The sequence below is a fragment of the Carya illinoinensis genome, chromosome 2 (genome assembly GCF_018687715.1).
Source record: "Carya illinoinensis cultivar Pawnee chromosome 2, C.illinoinensisPawnee_v1, whole genome shotgun sequence".
NCBI lineage: Eukaryota > Viridiplantae > Streptophyta > Magnoliopsida > Fagales > Juglandaceae > Carya > Carya illinoinensis.
The window spans coordinates 21,465,954-21,490,651 of NC_056753.1; the positions used below are offsets into that span (position 1 = coordinate 21,465,954).

General features: G+C 35.8%; 2 protein-coding genes and 1 non-coding gene across 8 annotated transcripts in view; 2 read left to right on the plus strand and 1 right to left on the minus strand.

Annotated features, from left to right (window-relative positions):
- Positions 1 to 17,683, plus strand: part of LOC122300325 (calmodulin-binding transcription activator 3-like) — a 33,607-nt gene extending 15,924 nt beyond the window's left edge. For 4 of the 6 annotated variants that reach the window (XM_043110883.1, XM_043110884.1, XM_043110888.1 and 1 more), the window contains 9 exons: positions 2,697 to 2,785; positions 3,097 to 3,142; positions 3,537 to 3,819; positions 4,259 to 4,554; positions 13,559 to 13,972; positions 14,106 to 14,806; positions 15,509 to 16,085; positions 16,529 to 16,837; positions 16,939 to 17,100. In XM_043110883.1, coding sequence (XP_042966817.1) covers positions 2,697 to 2,785; positions 3,097 to 3,142; positions 3,537 to 3,819; positions 4,259 to 4,554; positions 13,559 to 13,972; positions 14,106 to 14,806; positions 15,509 to 16,085; positions 16,529 to 16,837; positions 16,939 to 17,085 — 2,862 coding nt within the window. In that variant the 3' untranslated portion in view covers positions 17,086 to 17,100. Of the gene's footprint in view, positions 1 to 2,504; positions 2,565 to 2,696; positions 2,786 to 3,096; positions 3,143 to 3,536; positions 3,820 to 4,258; positions 4,555 to 13,558; positions 13,973 to 14,105; positions 14,807 to 15,508; positions 16,086 to 16,528; positions 16,838 to 16,938; positions 17,101 to 17,167 lie in introns of those variants that run through there. The other 2 variants (XM_043110886.1, XM_043110885.1) reach the window with 2 other exon arrangements.
- A 2,306-nt stretch (positions 17,684 to 19,989) lies between these two features.
- On the minus strand, positions 19,990 to 22,165 carry LOC122300326. The gene is made up of 2 exons (XM_043110889.1): positions 21,222 to 22,165; positions 19,990 to 20,260 (listed from the first exon to the last, which is right to left on the minus strand). Exons 1-2 carry the CDS (start codon positions 22,006 to 22,008, stop codon positions 20,157 to 20,159), a joined length of 891 nt encoding a protein of 296 aa, XP_042966823.1. The 5' UTR covers positions 22,009 to 22,165; the 3' UTR covers positions 19,990 to 20,156.
- A 1,683-nt stretch (positions 22,166 to 23,848) lies between these two features.
- On the plus strand, positions 23,849 to 23,921 carry TRNAA-UGC. The gene has a single exon. It is a non-coding gene; the product is annotated as a tRNA-Ala (tRNA).
- Positions 23,922 to 24,698: the final 777 nt, after the last annotated feature.

Genomic DNA, 24,698 nt, shown 5'->3' on the forward strand with positions numbered 1-24,698 from the left:
TTCTACGAAACTAACTTCCTATGATATCTGCAACTCGAGAATGAAAATAACCCACACACACTTACTGGTTTGTTTGAGGAAACCAACCTCCCAAGATGAAGAATTGTTTTTATTTTCCGAATGACAATACAAGAAGCTAACTCCCTTTCTATTACATTTCTCTTTATTGACTAAAATCAATTAGTTCAACCCAGCTGAATATAATTGTCCAATGTAATGGGCTAGTTAAAGAAACCCAAAGGAAATCTTAAATTAAGGATCACATTGATAATTTTTATAAAAAGCTCTTATCGGAGCCTTATTCATGGCATCCTAAAGTTATGGATTGGAGTTTGATTCGATCGACCAGCAGAGTGCTCTTTGGTTGGAGAGTATGTTTGAAGGGGAGGAGGTGCACAATGTGATAAGAGGAATGGACAAAGATAAAGCCCCGGGACCTGATGGTTTCTCCATAGCTTTTTTTCAGGTTTGTCGGGACATTGTTAATGATGACATCAAGAACGTTTTACTTGAATTTCACTCTTTCATGAAATTTGAGAAAAGCCTTAATGCTACGTTCATTGCTCTTATTCCTAAAAAAGTTGTGTCCGTGGAGGTAAAGGATTTTCGTCCCATTAGCCTTCTTAGTAGTGTTTATAAAATCATTTCAAAGGCACTTACTAAATTCGTTTGAGTGGTTAAGATCGTCGCTAAATTTCAAAATGCTTTTGTTAAGGGAAGGCAAATTCTTGACTCCATTCTTATTGCTAATGACTGCTTGGAGAGTAGAATAAGAAGTGGTATTCCCTGCATCCTTTGTAAATTGGATATGGAGAAGTCTTTTGATCATGTCAATTGGGACTGTTTGGTTTATACTCTTGGTGGGTATGGTTTTGGGGAAAGGTGGTGTAATTGGATGAAGCATATCTACAGTTAGATTTTCAGTTTTGATCAATGGTACACCAGCTGGTTTTTTTAACAGCTCCCGGGGATTGAGACAAGGGGATCCGCTGTCCCCTTTCCTTTTTGTTTTAGTCATGGATGTGTTGAGTAGAATGTTGAAGGCAGTGGTGGATAGGGAATTCATCTCGGGCTTCTCAGTGGGCAGCGCTTCATATGGCTGTGTTAACGTCTCTCACCTACTCTTTGTGGACGATACTTTGATTCTTTGTGAGCCAAATTCTGACCAGATCCGTTCTTTACAGGCCCTCCTGCTATGTTTTGAAGCTGTATCCGGTTTAAAGGTGAACTTGTCAAAGTCTGAATTGATTCGTGTTGGTTTGGTTAATAATCTAGAGGAATTGGCTAATATCTTGGGTTGTAAAGTTTCCAGCTTGCCTTTGAAGTATCTTGGCCTCCCTTTGGCGGCACCTCACAAATCCAAGGCTATTTGGGATGGGATTTTAGAGAAGATTCAATGTCGTTTGGCTGGTTGGAAAATGATTTATTTGTTTAAAGGCGATAGAGTTACTTTAATCAAGAGCACTTTATCTAATCTCCCAAATTATTTTTTTATGTCTTTTTCCCTTGCGTATGGGTGCCAATAAAATGGAAAGGATTTTTTGTGGGGTGGTATGGAGAATGAGAAGAAATTCCACTTGCTTAAGTGGGATAAGATTTGCACCCCTCTTTCTTTGGGTGGTTTGGGTTTTAAAAAGTTGACAATTTTCAATAAGGCACTTTTAGGGAAATGGCTGTGGAGGTATCATCAAGAAGGGGATGCTCTTTGGAGGGCTGTTATCGATGCCGAATATGGTAGTTCTTGGGGGTGGTTGGTGCTCCAATGAAATAAGAGGGGCATATGGTGTGGGAGTGTGGAAATTCATTCGAAATGGTTGGGAGGAGTTTCATAGTAATTTCAGATTTGAGGTGAGTAGAGAAAACCAGATTAGTTTTTGGCATGACTTGTAGTGTGGGGATGAGATCCTGAAAAATGCTTTCCCCTCCCTTTTCAGAATTGCTTTGAATAAGGATGCTTCCGTGGCAGATTACATGGATAATTCCACTGGTTCTACTTAGTGGTCAGCTAGCTTTATTAGCGATGTACAAGATTGGGAAGTGGGGGACATTACTGATTTTTACAGCGTGCTTTACGCTTTTAATATTAATTCTGGAGGGGAGGATAGATTGCTTTGGAAGCAGAATGGTATCAAGAAATTCTCGGTTAGATCTTTCTACAAGATTTTGGCGTCACATTCTTCCAATGATTTTTTTTCCTTGGAAAAATATTTGGAGATGCAAGGTACCTCTTAAGGTGGCTTTGAGGTATCCACATCAACAGATTATGGGCATTTGAGATGTGTATCCCTTGACATTGTTCCTTTAGTAAGTATTACTAGCGATTTGAACAAGCCAGGATAAGTTAATATCACATTAGTACTTTATACTAGTTTGTTTTTTAATAAACCCATGAATGCATAAAAGCTTGATGATTGGATGTATGATTTTTGCTTGAAATCATGCTTTGTTAATAGGTGGAGCTTTCTCTAGGGAGACCTCGTGGATACTGCTGTTTTAGTCATTTCTGAGATGTCAAATAAATGTGGTTTCTATATTTCTGGTATCTGAAGTCTAATATTTGTAAGGTGCTGTTAATCTATATGATGTTTGTTAATTTTAACATTTATCTCTTTACTGTCGATTATAGTTGATTGAACTGGTATATTAATTAGCTTTGGACTGCTGAATTAATTATTTGTTCACTGGTTCATCTGCAGGCTAACAGTGTGGACGTTCTCCATTGTTACTATGCGCATGGAGAGGATAATGAGAGCTTTCAGCGACGTAGTTACTGGATGCTTGATGTGTAAGTGATGCTTAAAGTTAAAATTTTAACACCTGAAGAGTTTCAAATTTTGTTTTTGGTAGCATGGTATGAGATTACTTCTTTTCTGAATATTGCAATATTGCATAGGATGATGTGTTTGGCTCTAGCAGTGTACGATTCATTGAGCTCTTTGCATCCCAGCACAGCGAATAATGAACTTTTTTTTCCTGTTGTAAAAGTTTAATATAAAAAGAATTGTAATGACAAAGTTGAGTTTTTGTTGGTAAAGACGAGTCTATAATTTGTTGCCTTCTGGCATCAATCTTGATGTGTATTTCCCTTCTCTTCAGGCAGTTAGAGCACATTGTTCTTGTACATTACAGAGAAGTGAAAGAGGTAATCTTTTGTGCTCATCTATGGCCGTCAATTTTTTAATTCTCTAGAGTATTCTGAACAGAGTATGATTTAAATTGTTGAACACCAGCTGTGTATCTTAAATGCTTGTGTAAATGAGTTTGTTTTCCTTATTGGAAATTGGCTCACACCCAATGGGCTTTAAAATTGACAAGATCACTCTTCACCCCCTTCCCTATGGAAAGGAGGTGGTATTTAAGTTAGAGCCAAGTGGCTTTTTGGGTTAAATGAATATTGGTCATGTCAAAAGTTGTAGCTATCTACGATCCTATCCATGATCTAAATTGAATGTACATTAATTGACTTTATTTGAGGTATTTTATTTTACTCCTTTATGTGGCTTAGGTATTGTGTTATGCCCTGTAATGTTATGTAGGGGTACAAGTCAGGCATCTCTCGCTTAGTAGCAGATCCAGGATCACAAGCTGGAAGTCCTCAAAGTAGTCCTGTACCATGGTCTGCACAGGCAAATTCACCTGCTCCTACAGTTCAGACGTCCTATGCATCAAGTGCAAACAGAGTCGATAGAAATGGACTATCGTTGTCATCAGAATTTGAGGATGTGGATTCTGGGAGTGATCCAAAAGCATCTTCTCTCACTCAACCTCTTTTTGGTTCTTTCTTGGATAACACCTCTTTGCTTGAACATAAAGTTGCAGGTAAAATTATTGCAATTAATACATGCTTAATTTAGATTAATGTGGTTGAAGTTTCTTATAAAAAATGTGGCTGGATTGTTATTACAACGTAATGCAAAGATTTATTTTTTTGAAGTTTTCTTCTGTATGGACTTTTGAACTTAGTAGGAGAATCTTTTAATTGGAGATCTCAATTATAAGATTATGTTATTGTGCTCTGTTATCTGGCGCTTTGAATTATCAATTTATTTTTTGTATTAATCATGGGCCCACCTATTCTGCTGTTTATAGTCATTGAACAGGAGTTTCTGCCTTTTGAATGTTTCTCTTTGGCCCTCTAGATATTTTTTAGGGTGTCTGTATCTTTGACTGCACATTCATTTTAATAATTGATTTACTCTTTTGGTTAATATGTTTTGGTAGTTCTCAAGATGTGACCAGGTGGCTATGCTGTTTTCAGGATTTCCGGAATTGTCGAGGAATCCCCCTGCTCTATGGGTGGCTGGAACTAAATATCATCAAGGTTCTGGATTATCTAACTGGGCTGAAACCAACAGCTCGAGCAACTCGAATGGTGTGCATGACCAGAAGCTTTTCACTGAACATCCTAGGGGAGCTGACTTTCTAACACATAAGTTAACAGATGCTAGATTGGATACTAATAGCTCTGTCCAGGATGTGACTAAGCCTAAGGGAGATAGATTGATCGCTGAAGGCAACCAGACATATATGGGAGCTTCTTCGGAGATAGTTCAGGTTTGTTTTGTGCGCAGGAAATCCGAGTTTGGGTTTGTGGTCTTTACCATTTGCTTTTGATTGACTTCATTCTGATACCAAATATATTAAATAAGAGGTCAAAAACTATGTGCATATAATTTTCTTGATATTGATTTGCAGCACTAGAATTATGTGGGATTTCATTAACCCCTAGGGGTTGGCTCAAATGGTTAGGGCCTTGGTCTTGGTTTTATGCTCCCTCTAGGTCTTAAGTTCCAACCCTTGGGTACAAACAATTTTTAGAGGCCATGGGCTGGGGTCTCTCGAATTACTCAAGAGCACTTGCGGGAAATTGCTTGCTGTGAGGCTGTGCACTTCTGGGATTAGTTGAGACTTTGTTCTCAGACACCTAGTGCTAATAAAAACAACGTTTTGTGACTTATTGATGGACCTTATTATTTTAATAATTAGACATAGTGGGGTGGAGTCAGGTTGAATAATCCTGCTAGGGTGAATGAGTTGCATTTATCTATTGAAAAAGAAAGGAAAATTTCAGAAATTGATGTGCATATTAATGAAAAAAAATTAAAAAAGAAAGTCATACAAACATATATAGAATAAAAAAATTAAAAATATAAAAACTCAAGGTGTATTGGAAGAAAAGGAATTATCATAAAATTGAGGATTGTGAATTGATGCTGGTGGAGCTCAAAATCTTCTTTTTCAAAGCTCCCGTTGGATTGCTTCTATAGACTTTAGGATGTCTCCTATATACATTATGTGTACTTAGGTTGTGCCTTTTGCATTTTTTAATGAAGTTTTATTACTTCAAAAAAAAAATGATAAGCAAAAAAGGGGCAAAAACTTAAAAATTAATAAAACCAAAATAAAACATAAAAATAAAAAATGAAGGTGTTGCCCCCCCTCCCCCCCTTCCCATCCCATTGCCCTCTCCAACCTCATTGAGCAAGTGAAGTGGTAGGGATCACCTCCTCCTGTAACGCCCCAATAGAAAGCCAAAACCACATGGTCTATACTTCAAAAGGACTAGTTAATAATGCAATTGGAATCCTATTTGAACCTTATAAATGGCAAAAAGTTCTCATTCCCAAGCAATGCAGGATTTCATGTATCACATACCCTTATCTTTATCATATGAGGTATCACAATCTACCCCCGTTAAATTCTGAATGTCCTCGTTGGGTTAGTCCATTGTAGGTGGCACGGCTCAAGTCCCACATTTCTAGTTGGGATAGACTCTAATACCATTTGTAATGCCCCAATAGAAGGCTCAAACTATATGGTCTGGACTAGTCGATACAATTGAAGTCTCATTGGAACATTATAAAGAGCGGCCCTAGCCACAACCTCTTTTTTTCTACTCAAGCCTAACCAGAGCCGAAGATCCGGTTCATTGATTCAAACGCAAATCTGCTTTCTCTTTCTCTCTCATCCATACCCACTGTGAGTTCTGCTCTCCCTAAACCCAACAAAGATTATTTGTTTCTTTGAGTTTGAAACACTCCTAACTTGGACTGACTCTTGTCGTTGTTTTCCTAATTTTGATAAAATTGATTTGAACAAGGGAAGGCACAATGTCGAGTGTAAGCCTCCCGGTGGTTGATCCTCACCCACTTCATCTTTTATTTATGCTTTACGTTATTTATATATAATTTTTATGTTCTTTATATATAATTTATCTTTTATTGATTTTTTAATGTTTTTTTTTTCTTGTATCTGAAGTTTTATTTTTAGTTTTATGTTTTACATTTATATTTTGCATTTTTGTATATGTTTGGACTCTTAACTTTTGATTGTTTCTTTTTCATTTTTAGGCTTTTATGTTATTTTTCACCTCTAGTAGTTTTGTACGTGGCATGCCAAGCGTGATGCTGACAACTTCTTGGTTTAACCAAGAACAAAAACCTGATGAGTCAAAACATAGGAATCAATTAGTTTTTTCGTCCTTTTAAACACATTGACCGCTTTTAAGAGCATTCCCCATAAAATTCCCTATAATTTAACTAAGAATCATTCTCTAAGATTTTTTCCTAAATTTTATTCATCTTTTAAAAACCTCGTGCATCCCATTCTCCATCTCTATCTCTATTTTATTAAATAATATTTCTCTATTATTTCTTTATTACTTTTTTCTCACTTTCATATACAATCTTAACTTCTAACTCTTTTGTCTTAGAGAAATTCTATTTGCAATCCCCACTTGGGGACTGCATGTGCAGACCATTTATTAAATGAGAACAAACATAATTTTATGAGGGATATTTTATAATTTTAAAAAATTTTAAAGATAAAATTGTTTAGGCCTGCATTGCAGTCCCCATTTGAGAACTGTATGTAGCATTGCTCTGTCTTATTATCTTCTTTTCAAATATTACATTTTACTATATACTTATACGATTTTGACTACTGGATACAGTATTATTTTTCAAACCAAAATCCGTATTATAAAAATAGTAATCTTTTTTAATATGTGCATTTTCTAACGTGATGGTATTTTTTAATATCTAATTTTTATCAATTTCTCTAATGGTAATACCTATCCACGTATTAATGATAAAAATTTTTGTCATTTCTCTAACGGTAACATTTTTTTTCCTTTCTCTAACGGTAAGATTTTGAAGACTCTCTCTAACGGTAACATTTTGAACTCCTACCTTCAACGGTAACATTCTCTGTCTTTTCTCCAATGATAACTTTTTTTTGTCTTCTCTCAAACGGTAACGTTTTTTGTTCTATGTGTAACGGTAACTTTTTCCTCTATAATACGCATTTTGCTTGCATTCACATTCTCACAAACTCAAGTATCATTTGATCTAAATAACCGAAATTCAACAATCTCCCCTGATCTCCCACTCCCTTCATCAAATGACGCGTACTTTCTTTCGCAAATTACTCACATACTTATCCTCTGAAGATGAGTTGGATGTTGTTCTTAATGACGAGGCTGATGGACAGTAATCGAGGTATCGTGGCAATCTCCAATGCCGTAAGTTTATTCGGTGTAGTCATATTCAAAGGCACGAGCGCTTATTTCGCGATTATTTTACAGAAAATCCAGTATATCTCTCGAATCTATTTCGAATGAGATTTTGGATGAGACGTCTCCTATTTCTCCATATTTTAAATGGAGTAGAGTCTTACGAGCCGTACTTCGTCCAAAGAATAGATAATGCTGGAAGACTCGGTTTATCTTTTATGCAAAAGATAACCGCAACACTTAGAATGCTAGCGTATGGGGTTACTGGAGATTTTATAGATGAATACATACGTATTGGTGAAAGTACCGCAATGGAGAGCTTAAAAAAATTCTCTGAGACAATAGTAAGTGTTTTTTTAGATGAATATTTGCATTCTCCAAATGCCAATGATATTGCTCGATTGCTTTCGGTTGGTGAACAACGGAAATTCCCAGGAATGATGGGAAGCATTGATTGCATGCATTGGAAGTGAAAAAATTGTCCCGCAACCTGGAAAGGTATGTACTCCGGCCCCATTCGTGAACCATTATTTTAGAATCAGTTGCTTCTCTGGATATGGCATGCATTTTTTGGTATGCCCAGTTCACATAACGATATTAATGTACCAAAAAGATTTTCCATTTTCATGGAAATTGCCTAAGGGTGTGCTCCTCTAATCAATTACACAATTAATGACAACGATTACACTAGGGGGTATTACCTTGCGGGTGATATTTATCCCAAGTGGCAAATTTATGTGAAGACGATTCCATCACCACAAGGGAATAAGAAGAAAAATTTTATAAAAGTACAAGAATTCACAAGAAAAGATGTCGAGCATGAATTTGGAGTACTTCAACAACGATTTGCAATCATTCGTGGACCTTCCCGAATGTTTAAAGTCAAGGAACTAACAAATATAACGAAAACATGTGTTATTTTACATAACATGATCATTGAAGACTAGCATGATGATAGTGAGGGTCCGAACATTGAGTATGATCAACTTGATATGAAGTCTCGGAATTGTCGCGCAATCATACAACTGAGCTTACGGACTTCATCCGGCGTCGTCATCATATTAGATATAGCTCGACACATCATTAGCTCCAAGCAGATCTAATTGAACATCAATGGTTATTATATTTTCAATAGTAGACATGTCGCATAATTGATTGGTATTTCCTTCATGTTAGTACTGACTATATTTGAGATAATCTGTAATAGTTTCTGAAATTGTAATGACTAATTTCCTTGTTTCAAAATATCAATTTACACAATTCAAAAAAAAATTAAACTGACTTGGTATCAATAATATTGTCATCCATCATTGTTTGAAACAAAAAATAGAAATAAACTTTTTACAGAAAAATTTAATCAATCCGTGCTGCAGCATTGTGTCTCGTCATGATTTCCCTCTGCGGTTCATGGAAATATAACTGCTATAGTCCTAGCAGGGCACTCACGTCCATCATAATAATGCACTGATCCGCTTCCTTCTTGGCAAGCTCTAGTTTCTCCACCTCCAACCTTAGTCTTTCATCCTATTGTTAGATTTTATTTAGCTCTTTTTCCTTGTCATTTTCCATCTTCTCAGCCTCCAACCTCATTCTTTCATCCTTGAGACGGATTTTATTAACCTCTTTTTCCTTGTCATACTTCATCTTATTAGCCTTGAGGCAAAAAAAACTCTCCTGAGCATGTGACTCCTCCAAAAGCGTATATTTCAGCTTGCTGAGCACAACAATCTTCTCTGTTGGCCTATTTTGAGTCTTTCATTTTCCTTTCTCAGCTTTCCTTTCCATTGGTCAGTCCAATTTAATCACATCATTATCCATCACATTATTCTTCTTAAGATCAAAAACTGAATATACCGTAGCACCCGAACATCGAGTCGGGCTCGGAGACGGGGACATCATCTTCGTTCGCTTTGGATCCTCCTTTGTGGAACGCTAAATCCATTTAGGTTGGTTCTACAACAGGTGCCAACAATGTTTGAACTAGAAATAGCATTTTTTTAGCGATTGGTACATAACCTGAGCCTTGTCAAACTTGCATGTAAACAAAAAACTTTATATTAAATCAATGTACAAAAAGATTAATTATTCATAAAACAAGTAAGAGTATTGATATTCTACCTTGTCTTGTTCGGTCATGATACTTTGATTCAACCATTCAACCTGAGCTAGTTTCACACAAAATTTGTTTGTCGCATTTTGAATAACCAACCAACGATGTATTAAAGATTTTATGGTCTAGTCATTTCTGGTTTCTTTAAATTGTTGGAAGTATTCAAAAAAAAAATTTCAAAGTTAAAGAGTATTTTTAATCTGTTTCCTGGACGGCACGAAGGCTACAATTAAGCTATGCAGAGACAAGTAACTTATCTTCTTCGGGGTGAAGTTTGCACCTCTGACTGATTTCCTAATGCCAATAGGATCATTATGGGGTAGGGGTGGAGAGTCATCAACAGTCATAGGAGAGTTTTCACTTTGCCCACTGTAAGTGGCGTTTAATTGAAGATCTTAACTTAGGAGGTTGGTAAAGTACATATGTCCAGGGTCTTGTGAATCCATCTCTAAAAAGGTATTGAAATGTTAGACACGTAATTATGAATTTGGGGTTTTTCCATCGCCAACTCAAGAACCGAATGGTGACATCCACGAAATTTGGCCACCCTCTCATGGCTGCAACAACCGGTTGTCGCTACTTGGCCATCCAGGTTACCTAGCCATTGAAGAAATGACCATAAATTTCTTGTATCCCCACCAGGTTTTGTCATCATCATAGCCGAGGGGTTTTAATTTACACATTACTTCTCTATCACAGCATAATGCAAAGCAATGACACATCACAAAGCAATGTAACAAAACTGGCCAATTAATATATTCACACAAAACAACAACCAAATAGTATGCAAATCACAATAATGCTTAAATAAGAGCATTCCCATCTAATGCATATATATCGAATGTATAAATAAATAGGGCTCAGAATGGTGGAAATACTGACAGCATGCGTAAGCAAGGAGCCCAACATGAATGGCTGCAAAACCCTGCCCAAATCACGATTGCCTTTTGTGGAAAGTACCACAAACTGCAATATGGCAATCCGGGTGAGGATTACCCATCCATATCGATGGGGCCCCATTAACGCTTATAAATTAACCTGCGCTATAACACCATCATCACAGTCTAATAACAGCCCCCTTCTCCCGAGAGATGCGAAACATTGCAAATGACCCAACAACACAGAACAAATTACGCATGGAAAGAGCAATGAAAGTGCACATAGCTAAGAAATTAATTTGGGGAAAAAACGAATGCAACTATGTAAACCATTTGTTCTGAATTATCTCATTCCCCCTTATGTGCAGGATTATATTCAAGTTTCTAGGATTATATTCAAGTTGCCTTGTTTGCATATATCCGCATGATAGGGTACACATAAGACCAACTATATATCCGCGTGTAAATATATCTCTCACATGACCTTACAGTTCATTGTTGTTCATTTTCTTTGTTGTTTCAATTTGTGAATCATCATTTAGAAAGCTATATACTTTCCAAGGGCAGCCAAAAATAAAATAAAATAAAAATGCGGCTGTAAAGATGCTGTAAGAGAGTCTTAGTAATATAAGCGACAATTCCTTTTTTTCGTTTTCTTTATTGTTTCAATTTGTGAATCATCATTGCGAGAGCTATGCACATTCCTGTCAGAGATTTTCAGTATACAGCTTATACCAGCTACAAATTAAGGTTTTAGTGAAATCTAGGGAATAAGATTTCAAAGGTAGTCAAAAAGAGGATATGATTTGAAGTGGAAAAGGAAGGGAAAAAACAGAGAAGAAACTAAGGTTGTTCTTATCTGTGTGAATGGTGATGTGAAAAAGATCGGCACAGTGGTTATGGGCTCAAAAGATGATGAAGTAGCAAGAAACCAAAAAGAAAAGAAGACGACAATGGGAAAGGCACCCCTCCCCCAATCCTGCGCAGACCACCATTCAATTTTCAGTTTCACTCATAAACTTTGACTCAATGCAACTCGGATCCCAACTTAAAGTCTCTTAGGTTAGTTACACCACTAGAGAAACTGGTATAAATTTGGACAGAATAATAAATAAAAAGGCATGGATAACCTCAACATCTAAAACAAATGCAATTAAGAATTAATGGAGTTTTATTTTTTTATATACATTCCCATATATATAAACACCGATTTTTCATAGAGAATAGTATCAAACATTAAACTTCAAATTAGGGTCCAAGATACACTGAGTAGAAGTTCATATGTATAAGTGAGACAGGAATGGTAGTTTATTGGGAGACATTGTAATTTACCTACACTAATGAAACTAATCCTTTCTCTTGGATCAAGCATGTCCTAACCCGAATATAAATAGTAAAAAGGCTATGTGAGAGATAAATTTATATTTGCAAAAAGGCTATACCAACTATAATATAGAATTGTGTGCAGAGAAACTCCACTTGCTTACAGAGCTTACTAGTGAAGACCATGGTTCCATTTCATTGAGAGGGGGTCCCTAAATAAGGTTCTCCCTGACGTTGAAAATGGAAAGTTAATCAAGAATTAACCCATTCAAAAAAAAAAAAAAAGAATTAAAAGCTCTAGAAAGTAATTGTAAAGAAATTCAATTATATACAGCCAAGAACCACATTAATGCTAAAACTTGCTACCAAAGAAAATTGGAATCTGGAGGGGTCAAAATTTGGATATGCAATAAATTCACCCAACACAACCAAAAACATAGAGACAAAACCCAAACGCAAAAAAAATGATTTGCCAATTCCTCAAACAAAGCCCCAAAATTTTCAACGTAAGCGAGAGAAATATCCGAATTCCACCAGCACAACACTTTCAATCTCTCTACCAAACAATGATTTGCCAATTTCTCAAAATCCAGTAATTTTCATCTCAAATTTTGGTCTTTTTCTTTCAGGTCTTTTCTAGTTTAAAATATTGTAAAAGTACTCAAAATCCATTCTGTAACCACAAACTCCATCAAATTCTCCTCAAAACCAAATACCCAACGCACCAAATCCTCAAAAATCCACAATCTCAAGCCTCTCTTTTCTCTTCTCACTCAATGAATGGATCGATCAAGAAAAAGGGTAAAACATGAGAGAGACAAATTAAAAAAAAAAATCCGTGTGAAAGAATCTCAACTTTCTCGGTAGCTAAACGGTCTTAGCGAGGATGAAAGAGTCAAAGAAAGTGAAAGTATAGATTAGTGGAAGAAATCCTAATCCGTAGAGATCGCTGACGCAAAGAGAGAGTTGTAGGTAAAGATCTCTCACAAACTTGATCATGGCGTTGGGAGGAAGAAAAGGGGGAAGAGAGAAATAGAGAAGGAGAGATTTAGGAAAAGAAAAATAGAAGAAAATGAGGGAAGAGAGAAACATACGATGGAAAAGAAACCAAATTTCACTTACAAAAACTGCCGTTGGAGAGGCTGCAATCATTGGTGCTGCATTGCGAGGGAGGGGCCAACCGTTGAGTGTACACCCCCTAGCGAGAGAGAAGAAGACGCGGGACGAAGGGGAAACCGAATGGGGTTTGGGAACGATGGGGATGTACAGTCGTTCCCCAAATATGGGGATTTCCTGTACAGACCGTAGACACTAACCGTAAAATGGGGATTGGGATGGGGAGGGGTTTTTGTTCAAAACCCTATAATTTTCCCTAAATTATAGGGATAAAGGAGATATGCAGACCCGAATGGGACTCTAAGAAGACCAAAACTGGGGCTATTTTTATTTTTCCCAAAAGAAAAGGAGAGACAGAGAGAATCACCATGGCAATGTTGAGGCTTAAAGACAAACATGTTTGTTGCAAAGTTCTGTGTTTCTATGCATTGAATTGATGCATAAGCATTTGTTGTTTTATGTTATGGAGTTTATTTTTACTATTGTGCTGTCTTTCTAGTGTCTCAATTCAAACCTAATATTGTGTCAGTTAGTTGTCTGTGTTGGATCTTGTTTTATTGACTTTAGATGGATGTTTACCATTATAGTTCCCCAAGTGAGATTTACACCTTGTTGCAGGTGCGACGTGAGCCTGGTTTCATTTCAGATCATCCTCAGTTTCAAAGTCGTTCAGATCCACATATAGAAGTCAAGTCTACCTTTCATGCTGAAAAGAAACCCAAAGATGGTGTAAATAACAATGAAGCTGGTGAGCTGAAGAAACTTGACAGCTTTGGGAGATGGATGGATAAAGAAATTGGTGGAGATTGTGACGATTCCTTGATGGCTTCGGACTCTGGGAACTACTGGAATACACTTGATGCTGATAATGATGATAAGGAAGTATCCAGCTTATCACATCATATGCATTTAGATACTGATATGCTGGGCCCTTCCCTTTCCCAAGAACAGCTATTTACTATCCATGATTTTTCACCAGATTGGACTTTTTCTGGGGATACAACAGAGGATACTATGAAGGATTCATCAAAGGTGCGCATACTTTGGTTTGGGATGTTATTATTCCTGCATATTCTAAAAGTCACTTAGGTATGCTTGCTGCCTTTAGTCAATGCTAGAGAACCGGAAATATAAAATCATGCTTTTTTGCTCTTCTTTTGTTCAGGTTTTAATTGTTGGTACATTTTTGGTAAGCAAGGAGATATCTAGCAAGATTAAGTGGGGATGTATGTTTGGTGAGATTGAGGTTTCTGCTGAAGTTCTGACTGATACTGTCATCAGATGTCATACACCTCAACATGCTCCTGGCCGTGTTCCATTCTATATCACCCGTAGTGATAGGTTAGCCTGCAGTGAGGTGAGGGAGTTTGAGTATCGTGAAAAGCCATCAGGAATTGGCTTTCATAAGGCAGTGAAAAGTGCTTCAGAAGATGAAGTACGTTTTCAGATGCGCCTGGTGAAACTTTTAAATCTAGGCAGGGTGAGGAATAGATTTGATTGCTCAAATCAGGATTGTGATAAATGTAAGCTTAAGAGTACAATATATTCGATGAAAAGTGAAAGTGGAAATGATTTGGGAAGGGTTGAAGAGACTTCTACGAACTTCAATAGCAATTACATGATCCCTAGAGATGGATTGATACAATATCTGTTGAAGGATAGTCTTTGTGAGTGGCTAATTTGGAAAGTACATGAAGGAGGTAAAGGACCACATGTCTTGGACGATGAAGGCCAAGGAGTTATACATTTGGCAGCTGCTCTTGGTTATGAATGGGCCATGGGGCCCATAGTTTCTGTTGGTGTCAGTCCCAATTTCAGAGATGCGCATGGAAGAACTGGGCTTCACTGGGCCTCATATTTTGGGAGGTCAGATTGCTTTTTTAGATCCTCTTATTAGAATTTAATATATTGTCAACTCCTGATGAATAGAGTTTTGATTTCAAATGCTGGCATATGATTCATTTCCATTCTTCATCCAGCTATCTATTATATCAAATGAATAATCGATCTAATTATCAATATCGGATTTGATGTTTAAATTTATCAATAAAGTCATCCATTGTTGTCTAATGCCTTAGATTTTGTTTTTAAAGCCTTCAAAAATCAGTACTTAAAGTGGATCGTCAAATGCTGCATATGGTTTATTTCCTTTCTTCATCCAGCTGTCTATTATATTCAGGGAAAAAAAATCCAACTGTCTATCATATCAAATGAATAATTGATCTAATTAATAATATCAAATTTAAAGTTGAAATTTATCAATATCGAATTTGATGTTTTTAAAGCCTTTGAAAATCAGTTCTGAAAGTGGGTCCATTTAAAAAAATAAAAAAAAATCTCGAAAAGGATTTTGTTTTCAAAACTGAATTGAATCGAGAAAATTGTGAATAAAATGTATGTAAGCGAGGGAAACTCCCTTATATTTTTACCCTTCCAATATATAAAGCTTGGTTTTGAGGTTTTTTAGCATGAATCTAGGATTGTTTATGTTTAAGTTGAATCTTTTATTTAAAACTTGTCAATTTATTTGTAGTGATTAAGTTACTATTCTTTTTCTCCTTTCTTTAGAGAGGACGCAGTCATTGCACTTCATAGATTGGGTGCTGCACCAGGCGCTGTTGAGGACCCAACACCAGAATCTCCTGGAGGTAAAACAGCTGCTGATCTGGCATCTAGCAGAGGACATAAAGGGATTGCTGGATACCTGGCAGAAGCAGATCTAACCAGTCACCTTTCTTCACTGACTGTCAACGAAAATGTAATGGACACTGTTGCTGCAAGTATTGCAGCTGAAAAGGCTATTGAAAATGCCGCACAAGTTGTCCCATTGGATGTGGCAGTAAAGGAGAACCACTCTCTGAGAGAATCTCTTGCTGCTGTTAGGAAGTCAGCTCATGCAGCCGCTCTAATACAAGCTGCATTCCGTGCTCATTCTTTCAATCATAGACAATCATCTAAGAACTTCAATGATATTTCTGAAGCCAAACTTGACCTAGTTGCACTTGGCTCTTTGAACAAGGTCCGGAAAGTGGGCCGCTTTGAGGAATATTTGCATTCTGCAGCTGTCAAGATCCAACAAAGATACCGTGGTTGGAAGGGAAGAAAAGAGTTCTTGAAGATACGCACCCGCATTGTGAAAATTCAGGTACTCCTGTATATATGTAGTTTTCTTATGTTTTTTGCATCAAATTATCTTGTTTTCTAACCAGAGTCCTTGAAGGAGATTTGTTTTTTTAATTTATTTAGGTGTGTCTATTTTATACTCCCTGTCTACTTGAGATTGAATAAAATTATTTTACTTATAAAAAAAAAGAGAGAGAGAGAGCTTGCCAAATGTTAGGGTTTTGTCACATATCCTGTTTCATTCCTATTTGTGTTCACTGGTTAGAATGTTTTTGCCTGATCCATGTGATTTGGGCTCATTACACATTCAGGTAAAAGACATGTTGCATTTGCACCATCTCTGTAATTCCTTTTCATAAAAGAAAGAGTGTTCATTGGTTGCAATATGTGCTTTCTATAAATTTTCACAACACCACCCCCACCCCCCCCAAAAAAAATTTCATTTATTCTGCTTAATGCTCTCAGGCTCATGTGAGGGGACATCAGGTTCGAAAGCAGTATAAAAAGGTTGTTTGGTCTGTTAGTATCGTCGAAAAGGCAATACTGCGTTGGAGGCGGAAAGGATCTGGTTTGCGTGGATTTCGAGTGGATAAAGTGATGGGAGATGTGGCATCAGAAACTGAGAAAACTGATGAGTATGAATTCTTGCGAATTGGCCGGAAACAAAAATTTGCTGGAGTTGAAAAGGCTCTAGCAAGAGTCAGGTCCATGGTTCGTTATCCAGAAGCACGTGATCAGTATATGAGGCTAGTTACCAAGTTTGGTAATCTAAAGGTATTTTTGCATTCTCTTAATTGCTTCTTCAATATTAGCTGTCATAAACTGTCTGCTTGCAGTTATCGTCAATCTCTTAAGGTTCTGGTTGTTGCAACCAGATTCAGATTCAATTTCTTAAAAAGGAAAAAGAAAAGGTTATGATAGTTGCAGCAACAACTACTAGGTGTGACATGTTTTTCTTTTCACAGGAAGGTTCTTGGATATATTCTCGCATCTATGACATATTTCTTAAGTTAGTTTCTTAATTAATTGATCTGTTTTTAACATGATTGATCATTTTATAAATTTATTATGGGTGTTGAATTCAACGTCCTTGTAACTCAACAGATGGGCGATGAAGGGAGCAGTGTGATGCTTCAAGCTGAAACTTCACAAAAGAGCAGAACAGAGGAAGATTTGCCTGCACGTACATCGGATCAGTGATCTACTTCTCTGTGCCAAATAGCGAGTAGAATTAAACTGTCTGAGCAGGTACTGGTCATACTATTTTTTACCTGTAAGTAGTGTCTTAACATATTTTACTCGTACTCTGGTGGAGAAAGAGGGGTGCATGGTGGAAGGTTGTAAATATCTTTTTCCCCTCTATCTCCTTTTCCTTTTTTCTCTCCCTTGCAACTGGCGGTAAGATTTTACCAGGGTTTAGGAAGCGGACGACTCTTAATGGGAACATGGGAATAGTTGAAATTGATGCAGTGACAACTAGTGGTTAGTGTTCATTTCCGTACATGTTATGCAAGGTCGAAAATGGTATTGTTGCTGATTTATACTCGTACTTCGGCCGGTATATATGTAGTTGAACTATCATTATGAGATCAAATTTGATTTAATTCTTTGATGGTGCCATCTTTGCTTTGTGATGAATATTAGCTTAAGTTTTTTTAGCTATCTCATCTCATCATTACAATTTTCATAAATTCCCACACAAAATATATAGTAAACAATTCAACTTTTTCAAATTTTAAAATAATAATATTATTAAAAAATAATATTTCAACAATATTCTATTCAACTTTCATCTTAATACATATCATCTCAACTCACTGTCCAAACTGCACCAAATTCTTTCCGACATCAATTCTTAGATGCTGCCATCTTTGCTTTGGCATTCTTGCATATGCCTTCATATCATCAATGTTCTTCATCTTTAGATTTTACTGTATTCATACTTATTGACGTGATATTTTTAAGGGAAAATATTCTAGCCATAAAGGAATTATATAAAAGTAAATATTTAAACTGATGCAGCTTGATGTGGTACGTGAGATTGTAAAATTACTTTTATTATAAAATAAATCTAACGGATTTTATGAAATCACATTAATTTATAAGTTTACTTTGTATAATCTCTTTGTGTATGTAGCAATTCTCATTTTTAAGTGGTTGTATATTTAAGTGATAAACATACGATGCCAATTAAAATGTCTACCACTCAAAGTTACTGTTAGTGTATTTTATTTGTTTTTAATGTTTAAATAAGTTACTACTAGTGCATTTTCAAAGGGGATTTATTTTATTGTGCAGAAATATTGTAAGCATGGTTTTCCTTCACCTCAGTGAGGGTTATTAATAATAAGACCTTGTTTAAAAATAAATAATAATAATAATAAGATGGCTAATGAAACGAAAGATGGGGAGACTATTTAAATGAAAAGTCACTTAAAGTATTGATATATCAAATTAGTGTGATTGGGGGATGCAAAATAACAAAATCCAGGTGAAGAGCAACATTTCTTTTATTAAAAATAATAAAATCATGCACCAAGAATAGAATAGGTTGTTGCAGTGGTAGTATTGGTGTTTACAAAATGGGACCTACTAATGTCATAAACTTTTTTGAAAACAGAAATGATTTGTGCAGTCGGGAAATGCAGTCGGCGTGCAGTCAGTTGTAAAAAAAAAAATTAATACGGGACTTACATGAAAAAAAAATTATTTTTATAACTTTTTATAATTCATGTAGGTCCCCCTGAATATAAAATAATTTTTTTATAATTTTTTTTTATTCATTCCGTACAGCCGACTGCACGCCGACTGCATTTTCCGACTGCGTGTAGCAAAGCCCGAAAACAGAAATGATTTGTGCAGTCGGGAAATCAAATTTAAAGAATGGGGATTCAAATTTGCATGCATATTTGAAGAACGGGAAATGATTTGCATGCATATCTTTTGAAAAATAGTTTGCTAAAGGAGTAAAGAATGGGGATTCAAATTTAAACGATTGGTAATGGGTCCAATGGCCACCAAAACTATGAAAGACAAAAGCAAATTAGCACCATATATTTTTCAACCAATTTGGCATGCTCTGTCCACGTGGATCATACACACCATGCATGCAAGAAGTTGATTAAGGTCTCGTTTGGATTCGGAAAGCATTTTATCTCATTTTATTTTATCATTATAATTTTTTTAAATTTCCACACAAAATATAATAAACAATTTAACTTTTTCAAATCTCAAAACAATAATAATATTAAAAAATAATATTCTAACAATATTTTATTCAACTTTCATATTTTATCTAAAATCATCTCATCTCATCTCTGAATCCAAATCACAAATTAACCTGAGAAGTCTTGGCGTAACTATCAAATTTTAGCTTTTATTATTATTATTATTATTATTAGCATCAGATGTTCAGGAACAACATCCGGACTAATCCTGGAGTACACAGGCTCTTGGCAAGGAGTTTCCTGTAAATGCACTTCAGATAATTTAAAGAGAAAATCTCTCAGTTTGATAACCCTTAAAAATTATTTGCAACCAAAAGGGATTTAAACATTAGACTTGAGCAGCCCAATAACTTTACCACTTGAGCCAACCCCTAGGAGTTTTAATTAAGCATATATATGTATTCTCTTCAGGTGACCTTTTACAATTACAGGTAGAAATAAAAGAATCAGAAATTCTGATGATCCATTTAGAAGAGAGAGATCATAATAAAGATGAACAACTTTTCTTTCATTTTTGATAGTAGTACAGATCAATGCTTTCGTGAATCCCTAGCTAATTTTATGCTATCCAGTTGGACATGCATCCAATTTAGGTTCCCCTAGATCATTCTAATAAATTAAGAAGGAATTGTAGGCTAGGCAGAAGTAGTACTCACAGTGATCGAGCACATGACAAAGTTCCATCTTTGCTACTGGAAAGAATGCAAAACCCAAGCAAAGTTGTAGAGTCTCAATAGTTAAAAGTGATCATCTACAGATTAAGCTTAGAAAAGAACAAAAGAAAAAGAAAAAGATTTCACATATCTTTTGCTCCCAACAAAAAAGATTAAAAGAAATAACACATTATCATGAGCAAGACAAGATTATCATAAACTCATGCAAAGAAATGTCATGCCCAGAAGCAGCACAAGTGCTTGGAATAGAATCCTCGGAGCATGGCTCTGTCCTTCAGCTGTGATACTGCCTCCAGCTGTGACACAAACATTAATAACGGGGCAGAGATTAGCTCATCACATCAAGGAGCCCCCTAACCTTGAGGCCCGGCCCACAATAAAAAGAAAAAGAAAATATATTATGACCTCAAAAAAGAAATTATAAAAAAAAAAAAAATTAGATTTAAAAGTTTTGCCTACAAATTATAAAATAAAACTTAAATGGTAAATTTTGGTTAAAAATAAATAAATAAATAAAAACCCAGTAAATATAAAATTTTTACTAAAAATTATCTTACCCAAAATGTACAAAATTTTTAAACAAGGGTGAAATTGGAATAGAATTGGCAAAATAATGATATATTACTCTTGAATATTTTCTAAAATATGATGTGTATTTTGCATTAAAAGAAGTATTATGGATAAGGGATGATACTCCATTTACAGAAAAATTAGATCCTTTTCCAAATTGTTATATTTCTTATAGATATTATTAAGCAAAACAAAAATATATAGTTGTTTTGCATCTAAAAAATTCTCTTTATTTTAAATTTCAATATTATTATTTTTACATTAAAAGTTCATGTATTTAGGCTACAAAACATTGAGCCACCTTGTTTGAGTTGCAAAAAAAGTAATGTTATATACAGTCACTTTTATATATTTTCTACATATTTCATTGATGTTATTGGCTGTATCAATTTTTTTAATATACAATTAATTATATTAATAGAATATATAAAAAAGTACACAAAAATAAATGCACGTAATAATTTTATTTAAGATATTATTTTAAAATTAAAAACTGAATTTAATAGTCAATGAAAGATGTCACATCAATCATCAATATAATATGATTAAGAGTATCATAAATGTGTATATGGTTTATAGCAGATAGATATCTATAAAACCTGCATAAAGATTGTAGAAGTATAAAACTAGAAAAAAGAAATAAATAATTTGCGCAAGGATATGCAAAAAATTGAAGGGAGGCTTTACCACATTCTCTGGTAGAATTCCCATAAGTGGAGCAAAGGCAGACCAAACCCTCAGTCTCAGTATCAAAACCACAAGTGCCACCAGACTTGGAGCAGCGTCCGCATCCAGTGTCTGCAACAGTGAAGGAAAGCTTGATCCCGTACACCCAATCCAAAGGTCCTATTCCCTTCAAATTATCAGTGTCGATCACCGTTGTATAATGTGTGCAGTCCAATATATTCATGCTCATGTACCTCACTGTATCGTACCCCGTAAAACAACATGGCGGAGAGCTGTTCGTTAGCAGATGGAACACCCGGAAAGCATTGCAGGCGCCGTAGAGTTCGTCGCAGGAGTGGCCGGAGAAGTTGAAGCAGAGATTCTTGTAATGGTTAAGCACGGGAGAGTCGATGGAGCAATTGAGGAGGGCAAAGACGGTGTCCTGCGCCGGAGGTATTATGACGGACTGAATATCCGTCAGAACAAAGTCGTGGTGGGGCTGCAGAATGGAGCAAGTAGACATTGCTGGGTCGTAGATCACCATTGTCTTCTTGTCGTAGTCAATGGACTCGACTTTGTAGATGCCGGAAGGTGTGGAGAAGAACAAGTCGTTGGTGCAGTTGAACATGTGCCTGAACTGCGGAGCGCCGCACCCATCGTCGAGGCCGAAGGGATATTTTATTGGGATGTTACCGCAGGAGGTGCGGCAGAGCGAGAGACTGGTGAGAGTAGGAAGGGCTTGCAGTAGGAATATTGTTAAGATTGTGAGCTCGAAAATGGTGGGTAGTGCTGCTGTAGAGTACTGCATTTTTCTGTTATATTTTACTTAATTCCCATATTATTTTGAGTCTTTTTCACTTCAAACAAGAGGTAGCAAAACGCTTTAACTCTTGAGTGTAGATGGAGGTTTCTAACTTTCTAGTCATAGAAAGTCATTGAAAAAGAAGGAAAAATGGGTGTTTGGGTCCAGAGTTTTACAGAAAAGTCAGACACATTCATCAATAAACAGCACTCCGGACTCCACTCCATAATTGAAGACACTTTTTTGACCGTTTGGGTACAGGCTGGCGTTGGGATCCACAACTTTGAAAATTTGAGAAAAAGCGATGTTCTGAAGTACTATTGATTTGATTTCATCTCGCAGAGTGGGTTCCAGCTTAGACATCGGTATTCTCAATAGCTAAGGTATGTGTCTCCCGTTCTTTAATTAATTTGTTCCCATAATTACAAATTTACAAGCACTTTGGCCCCTTTTAAGTTCTGAACTTGTATACAATGATGCTGAAGTAGCTGCAGCTCGCCGAGCAAAATAGCACTTTTGCCAGTATTGGATGGGTAATGATCAGAAAGCTCAGCTTTGCCTACAAGACCACCCAGAATGTTAATATGCATGCAATGATATTTGCTCGAGATGGGAGCGGTTTTCTAGAGTACTTGTCTGTAGACGTTCTCATCCGATGATCTCCGAGTCCACCATGTACGTAAGTTCAGCTGCTTGATAATCTCTGATCTGTTGGATTCCCTGAGGGTTCTCTGATCTGTTGGATATGTCACCTTTGCAATATGTACCCAGGCTAGCTGCATGCAGAAGATCGAACACGCTTTGTAAGCAGAAAAACATTAGCTAGATAGAGTGAAGATCGATCGATCTTATATATGCTCTAAATTTGTACAGATCCATGGACTTCTTATTCTTTTTCCTTGTTTAAGAAAAGCCATGCATGCATCATTTTATATATATATATATAGTAACGTAACATTCAGTTGTAAAGTATACAAACACAACAAAATCGTTTTGAAAAAAATTAAAATTTATTATTAAAAAAATAATTTATTTTATATAAATCTTATGTTTACTTAATTTTTAAATGGATTGCAGTCGCTTACGCATTTTATAATTACAAATAACATTTCTCACACACATATATATAATAGAGAGATCATTTCGTAGTGATCTCCAGATAGATTGCATATATATAGTATATACAAATTAAGACGGCATTGCTTGAGTGTGTTTGTTGTCTATTTATCCAACCATAGACTGTAAAAAGAGATATACTTTTTGCAGTCGGGAGATGCAGTCGGCGTGCAGTCGGCTGTAAAAAAAAAAATTAATACAAGACCTACATGAAAAAAAAAATTATTTTTATAACTTTTTATAATTCATGTAGGTCTCCTTGAATATAAAAAAAAAAATTTATAATTTTTTTTATTCATTTTGTACAGCCGACTGCGTGTGGCGACTGTACATAGCAAAGGTGCTGTAAAAAAGATTTAGGAAAACGGCCTTTGCATGTGTATATAGTGATCTTTTGGCCAGCCTTATAATGTACGTCGTTACCACGCACACGTATATATGAGAATAACAAATTCACATGATGATCTAATAAAATCCGGCTGTGATAATTAATTTCTCTGATCACCAAACCAAACGTGATATATATTCATAATTAACCTTTTAACCATATGTCCACCTTTATTAATATATATTCATTTACTTCATACCGAATAATATTTAGGAAATAAGTGAAAATAACACATTAATAGAAAGAGAGATCAGAGATTTTTAAAGAAAGGTTGTAGTAATATTAGTTGTTTAATTTAAATGTTTCATTCTCAAGATGGCTGGTGCAAACATTCTCTCCATAGGGGATGTAGCTCAAATGGTAGAGCGCTCGCTTTGCATGCGAGAGGCACGGGGTTCGATCCCCCGCATCTCCATTTTGTAGTTTTTTTTTGTATTTTTTTATATAGTACTTCTCCTACTAGTTAATTCCCTCATCTTTTCAACTTTACACCTCATTTTACTTTTCTTTGAAAAAAAAAAAGTTTCCATTTGGTGCTTTGCTTCATTTCTTTGATAATCTAGGACCAAGGGTTTGCAATGCCTTTTTCCCCTCTCTTTTTCACTATCCTAGGTTTGGACTACACAGTATGCACAAAAAGGTCTTAAAGATCTTGATATTATGTAATGAAAAGTGCTATAGATATAAATAAATTATATAAAAATAAATTCTAAAAATGATGTGACTTTACATGATTTAGATTTTCTTTACAATAAAATTAATTTTAGAATCTAATGTATTATATCTAGTCACGTCATTTGTAGGTTTACTTTTATATAATCTCTTTATAATTAAGATATTTCTCTTTTACAATTACTTTCAGTTCTTGGTTTTAAAAGTTTTGGTATCAATAGGAACGTTGGAGGGCTTACGAGCCTGCAAACAGTTTGCCAATGTGAGAGATCAAGGCCTGAATATTAAACACGATCTGGACCATTGCCTGCCATCGACCCCTAATATCATGAAGTCCTAATTGTGTAATTTGGAAGTGATCCTGTCTTTGCACAGAGATAAAGTCTTAAACCACCCAACTAACCCAAAAATAGAAGTTAGCTTTTGGTAGCACACTGGACTGGACCTAGATCTAATTAGAGGTGAAAAAAAAAATCAATAAACCGGTAAACCGGACCGGACCGGACCGGACCAAATCGGT

Bases quoted from the DNA above. Each gene is read 5' to 3' on its own strand.
- LOC122300326 (XM_043110889.1), bottom strand. From the start codon at position 22,008: ATGCAGTACTCTACAGCAGCACTACCCACCATTTTCGAGCTCACAATC. The intron at 20,261-21,221 runs GTAAAGCCTCCC...TTTGTGTCACAG, and splicing joins GAATTCTACCAGAGAATGTG to CTGGAGGCAGTATCACAGCT.